General features: G+C 42.0%; 1 protein-coding gene across 3 annotated transcripts in view; it reads left to right on the top strand.

Annotated features, from left to right (window-relative positions):
* Positions 1–2,697: 2,697 nt before the first annotated feature.
* MRTFB (myocardin related transcription factor B) overlaps positions 2,698–11,318 on the top strand; it is a 226,708-nt gene continuing 218,087 nt past the window's right edge. Inside the window, exon 1 of one of the 3 annotated variants that reach the window (XM_036917865.2) lies at positions 2,698–2,991. In XM_036917865.2, coding sequence (XP_036773760.2) covers positions 2,785–2,991 — 207 coding nt within the window. In that variant the 5' untranslated portion in view covers positions 2,698–2,784. The remainder of the gene's footprint in view (positions 2,992–11,318) is intronic. The other 2 variants (XM_057486947.1, XM_057486948.1) reach the window with 2 other exon arrangements.

The following is an 11,318-nucleotide window of genomic DNA, read 5'->3' as shown; positions in this document are numbered from 1 at the left end:
GATGCCTCGTAAGGCCCTGGTGCACCCTGCCTTCCCAGCCACCAGCACTTACCGACTCTTTGTGGATCCATGCTGTCCCTATCTCTGGAATGCTCTTCCCCTCTCCTCCTTGCCTGGCTCACTCTAATGCATCCTTCAGAACAGAGTTCAAGCAATCCTTGCCTGCCCTTTCATCCAGCTCTTTTTTTCTCTTTTTTATTTTTTGGCCATTTACTGTTCTTTTTCACTGCTTTTATCACATAACATTTCAACATTGATTGGTTCAATTATTTAATTAATACCTCTCTCCCTCTAGGCCATAAACGTGATGAGAACATGGACTGTGTCTGTCTTGCTCACAGCTACTAACACACTAACTGGCACTTAGGTGTTTAATAAGTTTTTATTGAATGAACAGGCATTAAACAAATCCCACTGTAGGCATTTCTAAGATTCCTCTTGGATCAAAAGACATTTTAATAGCACTTTGTGGAAACTATACCTTAGAGGTGTGCATATTAGAATCACCCCAGTCTTTTGTATTTTGTTTGTCAAAATCTATTGCCCTCTATGGATCTTGCTATGCCCACCTCATCCCCCGTGAGGATCACTTCCATGGTAAGCCATTGCCCATGAGGGAAACATGAAGCATGACTTGGGTCAGAGGAGAAACCTTACTTTGGGGGACCATGGCCTGAGGGTAGTGGCAGCTTCAGTTCCTGTAAAAACTTTCTCCCCAGTCATGTTGTCATTATGGCTATATTAATCCCCAACCTCACCAAAATTCTCTTAAGAAGTTTCAGCATAGTTCTTTTTTCTTTGGCCAAATAACTTTAAAATATTTGAGTGGCTTTTCCAGTGAAGGGGAGACTTTTTATAAAACTGGCTGCCAGTCTCCCAGGAAACTGGGGAGAGGGACGGCATCTGAGCTTCAGTAGAGTCAGGTCTCTTTCCATCAGGAGGAAGTGTGGGGGTAATTTTGTCCATTAAGGAACATTTGTTTCCAGTGTGCTAGAACTAATTTTATTCCTGTGCTTGAGCAGATAAGGTCACATCCTCCAACTTAACTCGGAGTTTATATTGGGAGATGGAATAAAAAGAAAATATCACAGACATCCCACCCGTGGTAATAATAGCTATAATTTCCTAAAAGTGTAATCTGTGCAAGGCGCTTTTCAACACACTTCACATATATTAACTTGGCTAATCCTCCCAATCTCCTATTTATATTCTTATTTTAGATGAGAATATTGAGGCACAGTCCACCCTGAGGAGAACATACAGTATTTTAGACTGGAGTCCTGACCGCAGGGGATTTCTCAGTTTTGGTTTCATGAAGACACAGGCTTTGGAGGCAGGGAAGACATCTGTTCATCACTGAGGCCAAAGTTTGTGGGTTTAGGGACAGACCAACCTGGGATGGAACCCTAGCCCTTCCACTTACCAACTGCCCTCAGGCAGGTTCACTCCCCTCTTAGCCCCTTGATTTCCTTATCTGTAAAATGAGGACAACCGTACCTTCCATTGTGGGATTGTTGGGGGTACTGAATGAGTTCCCCGACTGCTTGCGCCTGGAGGAGTGCTTGGCTTGTAGTTGCCGATGAGGCAGAACTTCCCTTACTCCCTCACTTCCTCCGTCAGGTGGACTGGGTGCCATTGGCACTTGGAGAGACACCCATGATCTCTGGCCTGCAGAGGGTGGCATTGTTTCTGGAGGGAGTGGGCAGGGCAGTGACTTTGCGGACCCTGATGTGACTGTCAGGTGAGCTGAGCAAGCTGATATAGACCCTGATGAAGGAAGAGCTCCAACCTCCAAGGCCCTTGATTTTACAGCAGCTTGTCGGTGCAGATGAACCAGCTCATGTCAGTTCATGGGACTTTAGTGCAAAGTAGTACTAGGCTCTGGACTCAGACCTAAGTTCGTATTCTATCTCACTATGGAACCTTGGGCCAGTTTCTTCATTTCCTTGAATCTCCATTTTCCTATGATTTAACTTGGAAGGATATTGGTACTGACCTTGAAATGCCCTCAGTGAATGCTAGCCCTCTTCTTCAGATTATATAACGCCAAGATTTTTACCCCTAGGAAGGGTCACACCTTAATCTGTGCTCCTCGTGTCATGTGCATCTGGTTTTTATGTCCTGTGGCCCACTTTAGTATCATCGAATGACACGAGTGTAAAGAGAAGACAGAATAGAAATAGTCACAGTTTTCAGGGCCCTGTACAGGATCCGGCACAGGGGGAGGCCTTAGAAAGTTCTTGTAATGACAGAGAAGCTCCATAAAACGAGAGAGACTGGAGACTGTGCAGCAACTGAACTCCTAGCAGCGCCACCTCTCACCTTGGTGAACCCTGGGAGGGAAGAAAAGATCGGCTGAGACATGACATCCTCACCGGAACGAGGGACCAGGCCAGGGCCTGGGGGTCGTCATGGAGGCGGAAAAACAGGGCTTTGGGTTGGGCGTCAGACAAGGTCTGATGCCAATCCTAGCTGTGCGACCTGGAGCTAGTCACTTAAACCTGCGTTTTTTCCTCCCTGGAATGGGGAGGATGGTTAACACCCACTTCTTGGGGTAGTCCTGAGGCCCGAAGTGGAGTTGTGAAAGTACTCGGCACACAGTAAGCAGTCCCAGGCTGGCTGCTAGTAGGATTAGCGTCACGGGGACCCGAGCCTGTGCAGAGGCTCACAGGTCCTGGGCCCGGGCTCGCGCATGCGCAAGCGCACCGGCCGGCCAGGTGAGAGGGAGGCGGCCGCCTCGCACCTGGCTTTTAACTCTTCACTGTCACGGGGTGGGCTGCATGGATGCAGGGACCGGGACGCGGGGTCGCGAGCTCGGCTGGGCCTGACCCCGAGGTCGGGGTCGGCTTCCTGGGAGCGAGCCGAACTAGTTTCAGGCTGGGGTCTGCGCGCGTCTCGCCACGAGGAAGGCGGGGGAGCGCCGAGGGCAGCGAAGTCTCGCGAGATCGGGCGCGCAGCGGCGGCGCGGCGGCGGCGGCGGCGGCCGGGGAGGTGAGCTCCGGCGGGCGGTGGCGGCCGTTGGGGGCTGAGGAGGGGTGAGGGCGGCAGAGACTCAGGGCCGGGCCGGGGAGCGAGCCGGCGTCTTGGGCGGTCGCCGCAGCCTTGCCCCAGCTGCAGCGGAGCCGCCGCGTCCGCTCCGTCCCGGGACCCGCGCGGGCGGGGCGGGGCGGCCGGGCCGGGGCTGCGGGCCGCCGGGGCCCGTCCTCCTCGCCGCTGGTCCCCGCTCTCCGGTGCGACCCCTGGCCCTCCTTGGTTTCCTCCGGCGGCGAACTCCGCGCCGAGGACGCCGTGCTGCCCTCCGGGGCAGCACGAGTTCGCGAGCCTTTGCAATGAGCCTGGCACTTAACTTGCGCGGCGCTGCCCCGCGGCTGCAGGCAGAGGTGAAGCGCCCTGGCCAAAGGCGCGCCGCTGGGAAGCGGGGACCCGGGGTCCGAACGCAGGCGCACTGGCTCCAGCGCCCACTCCCCACCCCCACTCACAGGGATTTAGGGCTCGACCTCTGTTCCTGGCGGGAGTTCCCATTGGGCTGCAGAGGGTGTGTCCGGAGCCCCCCTTGAAATTGATGCAGCGTGTAAAATGGGTTTCTTGACAGAGGGTCCTTGGCTTTTGTCCTGTTCCCAGAAGTGTCCCTCACCCCGAAATGGTCAAGGCCCTGCGTGAGACCAGAAGTGGTCCTAGGGCCGCGGGTGTGTGTGGGGTGTGTGGAGTGTCAGGCCAGTGGACGTGAAACGTCCCTAGCTCCGGCCCTAGCTTGGCAAAGGAAACTTTGGAGTTTTGTTAAACACGTGATTCCACTCTTGGAGCAGTGGTGCTTAACCTTATCAGAACTAAGGTCCTTCTCCTCTGCAGCAGACATTCGTAAAGCCCACTTTCCTGCCCTGAAATGAAATTAATCAACACTATAACCTTCCTACACATGTAATCGAAAATCAGTATCATGCTCCAATTTAAATGTAAGGGAGAAATAAAAGGAGAACAAAATGTATTAACACTCATTGCCATACTAGTGTGCTAGGAGAGGGCATGCACTAGCGTGCATATATGCCTGCTTGTAATGAATATGTTTGGATTCATTGAAGAGCAGTAGAAAAAAATGAGCTATTTCAAACAAGAAAACAAAAGAGCAGAGATATAGATGGACCTTAGGAGAGGGGGGAGCAGAGACACGTGTGTTGGGTAGCTTATTTATGATGATAAAGAGAGAAACAGCTTAGATTGAATTAGGGATAACATGCCAAGATAAATTACAAGACTGTCTCAACCAACACATAAATATTAATATAACCCCTCCATGGATGTCATATTTTCAAATTACATTTTATTGCATGTTTTGTACCACAGGCTTTGAGGCACTTGAAGGCACGGTGCTGGATTCCTCCTCCTCATTATTGGTGATAATGAATAAAATATTAGCTAGATTGAAATGTTTAGATTCAGCACCCATCTCACTGGTTTAGATATGTTCAGTGTTATGACACTGCAGTTAGATGTTAATGCGCGATGTGGGGAAGTGGTCACTAATTTTTCAAGCATTAGTGTTTTATCTCAACCTCCCTCACCTTTGCTACTTTCTCCTAAATTACTAGGGTTTTTCCGTAATTTCCTACAAGAACTTTTCAGTATTATGTTCCAAAGTAATGCCAGTTTATAGGATTAATCTGGCTGGACATTTAAAATGCTCTCAGGGCCAGGATGAATCTCCGTTAATGTGTCTGTCCCAAACTTGGTATGAAGCCCAGCATCCTGGCCCCCCAAACGCTAAATGCCAGTAATGTCCCCCAGTCACTTTGGTAACTAAACGTGTCTCTTAGGGGACAGTACCACCTGCCTTGAGATCCACTCCAAAGAACAACCTCCATTGTCTGCTCTACTCAGGAATAATGGGAAAGTGGGCAGAATTTAACTGACACTTAAACAATTTCTATTGGGAAATATTTTTCCCCCCAATTCCTTATCTAAAGTGTCTGACATACCAAAAAGGCAGGCTCTTGGTTAGTGCCACTTTTACTGATTATTCTGGACTCTTAGGTGGGAGATAAAGTTAGAACCTATGTCCCTCTGTCTAAAAAATTTGCTTTCTTTCATTGAAATTCTTATTAGGAATGTTGACAACTAAGTGCTTAAATCAGTGAGCAGTCTGAGGTTAGAATGGAATTAGGAAGTGACAGCGATAATGTGAAGAATAACTAAAAAGGTCCGAGTTAAATAAAATACAAATTAGTGTAACTACTTTAAAATATAACCTTCTTTCCTACTTACTAATATCTAATTTAGGAAATTCTCTAATATACAAAGGAGTAATTAAAATGACCTATGATCACATGTCCTCAGTCCTGGTGTGATTGGTTAGGAGTTGTCTTTCATTTGAAACTGTTAGTCTTAGAGCAGAGAGGAAAATGCAAATTGAATTAGCAACTTTCAACTCAGACTGTTCTATAGTTACAGTGTAATCTTATAAATTCCTTTAACTCTTGTTAAATCTGCAAAGCCAGTTTATTTTTCCTTGTTGAATGGATGAATTGTTTCTTGTCCTAAAATATTTGTTTGTTGTTCATTGCTTGTTAACTTTTGAAAGGTGCTATGGAAACAAACATGCAAGTAAAGGCTGTTACCAGAATAGAAGGATATATTTTAAATTGTCTAGCAATAGATATATTGAATATTTTTGGGTTGGAAAATTGTCCATATTGAGAGTAATTAATTTTTTTTACTCTGAGCAAGCACTATCATGTTCCAAGGTAAAACTGCTTGGGCTTTTAAAAAATGTGTTAGTTTGTACAAAAAAACAAATAACGTGAGTTGCATAGATATTGAAACTGTTCCCCTTTTTAGGCGTGGGGAGATACATTGTGGAAGGGGCAAAAATCCATGCCTTTATGTATGGATGAAAATGACTTATTTACTATTCACGTGTCTCTGGATTTATAATTAAGCTATTTCATCATTTTTTTTAAAGATGCACAGCTAAGATGGAATGGTATCTTAAAATTGGCATGTCAAGGTTTAACTGGTGATTTTTCTTAGTACACAAAATAATAGTGTGTGCACAAATTGAAGGCTTCGTAGATTCAATGAAAAAGGGAATATGTGGAAATTTCAGCACAGTGATTAATGTTTTAACACCAAGCACTTTATCCAGAGGATGACTTGCAAATGAAGATACACATTTCCAGATCTTCAGCCTAAACTAGAATTCTTTACTTTGAGGATTACTGTAAAAATTCTCTCCCCAACCCACATGTAAAACAAAGAATCAGTGTTTGTAAATATATGAACCATTTTTTGAAGATGTTTAGAAGGAAACTGTCTGGTTGGTGATTTTTCATGGAGAACAGATGGTGTGGTTAATGTGTTTGAGGTAAAGTTAATCATACAGGGATAACCAGGGAGATGTATGGATATGGTTTTTGTTTTTTTCCATTCTGGAAGGCTCATAGGTCCACCTATAAACCAAAGTTTTCTCAAATGGGACATCCCTAAATTAGTTTTCAGCAATTCATAGCTGTTATTTTAATAAGAAATATGTTTGAAAATATATTTACTATCTACTAAGTACAGAATTTGTATAGGAGGCTACATCGTATCTCAGCCAGGAACCCTGTGTAAGGACTTCTTCCATCTGGCAATGAAGGCAGGTTTTATAGGAAACCCAGTCACATGAAGACTCTTTGCAGTACCTTCTTCCCCAGGTGGACTTCAGCTTTTCTTCTCAAAGTGTGGTCCCCGAACCCCATCAGCAGTGTTCTTGAGCTTGTTTGAAATGCAGACCCTGGGGCCCACCCAGACCTCCTGAACCAGAATCTGCATTTTAACAAGATCCCCTTCCAAGTGATGCACATGAATGTGTGGGAGGCACTGGACCAGATTGGTGGTTCTCCCACTTGAGTGTATATTACAGGAATTGCTGCCTACTGCTCCCTGGGCTTCTGGTTCACTAGGTCTGGGCTGGGGCCTGAGACCTTGCATCTGTAACAGGTTCTCAGGTGATGCTGACGCTGCTGAGCCAGGATCACTGAGAGTCATTAAAGATTACACTTTCCTGTTCTCTTTCCTGATTCGTCACCCCTCCAAATAGCTTTTTTATAGATTATTATAATCATATGCTTTAGCTTGTTTGAAGAAAAAATTATATTGCCTTTTATTTTTTAGTGATGGCCATGCTAAGAATGCTTGTCATTATCTAATTTCAGAAAAAGAACTTTGCTTTTTTAGTACTTGGATTTTGATTCTGGTTTATAGGCAGGCAGTTCTCTTTCTCTTCTGTGAGTTACACTTTTAACACTTTAAAATTCTTTTTGTATAGATAAAATGTTCATATGTTTAAAAAATTAAAATGGCATATACTGTGAGGAGACTTATTTCCAAATCTGTCGTGGCCTAACCTGTCCCCTCCTCGATAGATAACTTCTTTGTTTCCTATAGATGTCTGTTTTTTTTTTTTTATTGCCTCCTTGTGGGGGCCTAAGCAAAGCACCCAGCTAGCCCATGCCCCGACACCAGACCCACACCAGTTGTGAGATAATGAGCAAGTATTATTTAAACCACCAAGTTTGTGGTAACTTGCTACATGGTGTAGAAAACTAATACACTGAGTCAACATGGAATCCTTTTTACCTTTTTTAAATTGAGATATATACCATAAAATGCACAGATCTTAGTGTACAGCTGGATGCATTTTGACATGTGTACACACTCATGTAACCAGCACGCAGATCAATATATCAAGCATTCTCACCACTTTTCCCCCTTCCCCTCTTTCATCCATCACCCCGCTTCCCTCCCCAATGGCAACCACCAGTCTGTTCTCTTTATTTATGAGTCTATGTCCTCTTTGCTTGTTTGTTTTGTTTTGTTTGGATTCCACATATAAGTGAAACCATATATAAGTGAAAGCATAATATTCCCTAGGTCCATCCATATTTTTCAAATGGCAAGATTTCGTTCTTTTTTATGGGTGAATAATATTCCATTGTGAATATGTACCATGTTTACTTTATCCATTCGTCTATCTATGGACACTTAGTTTGCTTCCATATCTTGGCTATTGTAAATAATGTGCCAATAAACATAGGGGTGCACATATTTTTGAAATAGTGATTTTGTTTTCTTCAGGTAAATACCCAGAAGTGGAATTACTGGGTTGTACAATATTTCTGTTTTTCATTTTTTGAGAAACCTCCATGCTGCTTTCTACAATAGCTGCACCAATTTACATTCCCACCAACAGGGTAGGAGGGTTCCCATTTCTCCACATCCTCCCCACGCTTATTACTTCCTGTCTTGTTGATATCAGCCATCATGATTCATGTGAGGAAGCTAGAATCCTTTTTGCTTTGAATCAACCAAGTTCAGTAACTTCTTCATTTATTCTTTTTTTTTTGGTATCATCAATCTACAATTACATGAGGAACATTATGTTTACTAGACTCCCCCCTTCACCAAGTCCCCCCCACATACCCCATTAGTCACTGTCCATCAGTGTAGTAAGATGCTGTAAAATCACTAGTTGTCTTTGTGTTGCACAGCCCTCCCCATGCCCCCCACCAACATTATACATGCTAATCATAAGGCCCCCTTTCTTCTCCCCCTCTCCCTCCCTTCCCACCCATCCTCCCCAGTCCCTTTCCCTTTGTAACTATTAGTCCTTTCTTGGGTTCTGTGATTCTGCTGCTGTTTTGTTCCTTCAGTTTTTCCTTTGTTCTAATATTCCACATATGAGTGAAATCATTTGGTACTTGTCTTTCTCTACCTGGCTTATTTCACTGAGCATAATACCCTCTAGCCCCATCCACGTTGTTGCAAGTGGGTTTGTTTTCTTCTTATGGCTGAATAATATTCCATTGTGTATATGTACCACATCTTCTTTATCCTTTCATCTATGGATGGACACTTAGGTTGCTTCCATTTCTTGGCTATTGTAAATAGTGCTGCGATAAACATAGGGGTGCGTCTGTCTTTTTCAAATTGTTTCTTTGTGTAGATAGAAGTGAATACCAATATTCTTATATATATATATGTATATGTGTGTGTATTCACTTCTGTCTACATATGGATATGTATATGTGTGTATATATACACACACATATACATGTATATATGGAATGTATATGTGTGTATATATACACACATATATTTATTCCTTTTTATGTTAAATGTAGCATACTATGTAAAATATTCTGTCACTTGCTTTTTTCTGTTAATATACCTTTGGGATCTTTCCATATTGGTGTATAGAGAACATTTGTTTATTTAACAGCTTCAGAACATTCCATTGTATGCCATATCTACATATGGTAACCTGTGTACCATAGTTTGTTAAACTAGCCCCCACTGATGAATATTTGAATTTTTTTCCTGTCTCTTACAATCACAGTGTTGCAGTCAATAAGTTTGTACACATGTTATTTCTTATGTGTGAGGTGTATCTGTGGGATATCTTTCCCAAAGTAAGATTGCTGAATTAGTGAGCAGTGCATTTATAGTTCTATAAATGCTTTCCCCAGAATTGTACCATTTTGAACTCCTGCAAGTAATGCATTTAGAGTACCTGTTTCTCCATAGCCTCTCCAACAGACTGTGTTTAGCAACCTTTGGATTTGTATCAGTCTGGTAGGTGAAAAGTAATAACTCAGTAATCATAACTTTGATTATGAATTATGTATTTACTTTATGAATGGGCATTATTTGATTTTGAATGAGGCTGGGCATCTTTTCTTATGCTTCAAGCTATTTCTGTTTGGGAACTCTGTGTTCATACTCTTTGCAGTTTTTCTGTTGTCTTTTTCTTATCAATTTCAAGGAATTTATAAATTACATATTAGCCCTTTGTGATATAAGTTGCAGATTTCTCCAGTTTGTCATATTTTATTTAGTTTCAGGTATTTTGGTATAGAAAAGGCTTAAAAGTTTTTTCTTTAAATTTTAGTTAATGTTAATCTTTTATGGTGTCTGGATTTTGAGTCACAGAAAGGCCTCCAAAAATTTGGAATTTGCCCATGTTTTCTTTTAGTACGTTTATGGTTTCACTTTTACATTTAAATCTTTGGTCCATTTAGAATTTATTCTGTTGTTCAGAGGTGGTGTTTAGATTCAATGTTGTCTTTTCCCATATGGCTACCAGTTATCTCTACCCATTTGTTCTGGAATACAGTATACTTTTACTGTATTCTGAACTTCCAGGTATTATTGGGGTACCTCTCTGGACTTCTATTCCATTAGTCTTTCTATTCATATACCAGTACACATTACTGGTTTTTTTAAATGTTTTAAATCTTGTAAAACTAGTTTCCCCCATTGCCCTTTATTTTCCTGGCTATTCTTGCTTGTTTATTTTTCCATGTGAACTTTAGAATCATTTTGTATAGTTCCAGAAAAAAACACTTAAAAAAATTGGAGATCATGTTAAACTTATAAACCCAGTGAGAATTGATATCTTTCTGATACTAAATTTTGCTATCAAAGAACATTGTGTATTTTTTCATTTCTTTGGTTTTACTTTTGGATCCTTCTGGAACATTTTACAGTTTTTCCCCACTTGTTAAATTTATGTTACGTATTTGATCATTTTGTTGCTTATGTGAGGTCTTTTCATCCTTTCTAAGTTACTTTGTATGTGCAAAGGCTGTTGATTTCTGAATAAGTACAGAAATTGATGCACCCTGAGGTTATAAGTAGTTTTTAACAGGCTCTAAATTTTGCAAAATCCCTTATACATTTTTGCCTAAGAGAAAGAAAGCCCCTTGAAGACAAGAATTATGATATTCCTCAGTAATAATAATAATAATAATAGTAATAATAATTGGTGGTAGAGGAAGAAAGGGACAAATATATAAGAGCATACAATAATAATAAAAACAAAACTTAACATGTATTGAACATTTGTTATGTTCCAGGAACCATTTTCGAGTCCATGATGTGGATTTTCTCATATGGTTAATTCCCAGCAATTCTATGAGCTTATATACATAAGGGGAAACCAAGGCACATGCATTTTTAGGGACTTGCTGAAGATCACACAGCCTAGGAAGTGGTAGAGCTGGGATTCAAATCAGATGATCTGAGTCTAGCAACCCAGCTCTTAACCTGCTAGTGCTATAACCCCGTTTGTTAAATACAGGCATTACAAGGTTGTTTTTTTTAACAATTTAGGACAAGTTATTTAATTACACTTGCAACTTCCCATTTTCCTTCCCAGTCATCCCATTTTAGTAACTTCTGTTTTGTCCTTCCCAATCTGTCTTATGCTTCATGTTCCCCTGGAGACTTTGATCACCCCTCCTGGCATGTAATAAATGTTCAATAAGAAGTAATTTTTACTT

Source organism: Manis pentadactyla, chromosome 10, assembly GCF_030020395.1.
Source record: "Manis pentadactyla isolate mManPen7 chromosome 10, mManPen7.hap1, whole genome shotgun sequence".
In the NCBI taxonomy this organism is placed as follows: Eukaryota; Metazoa; Chordata; class Mammalia; order Pholidota; family Manidae; genus Manis; species Manis pentadactyla.
Note: the sequence above shows the minus strand (reverse complement) of the source record. Positions and strands in the feature narration are given on the sequence as shown.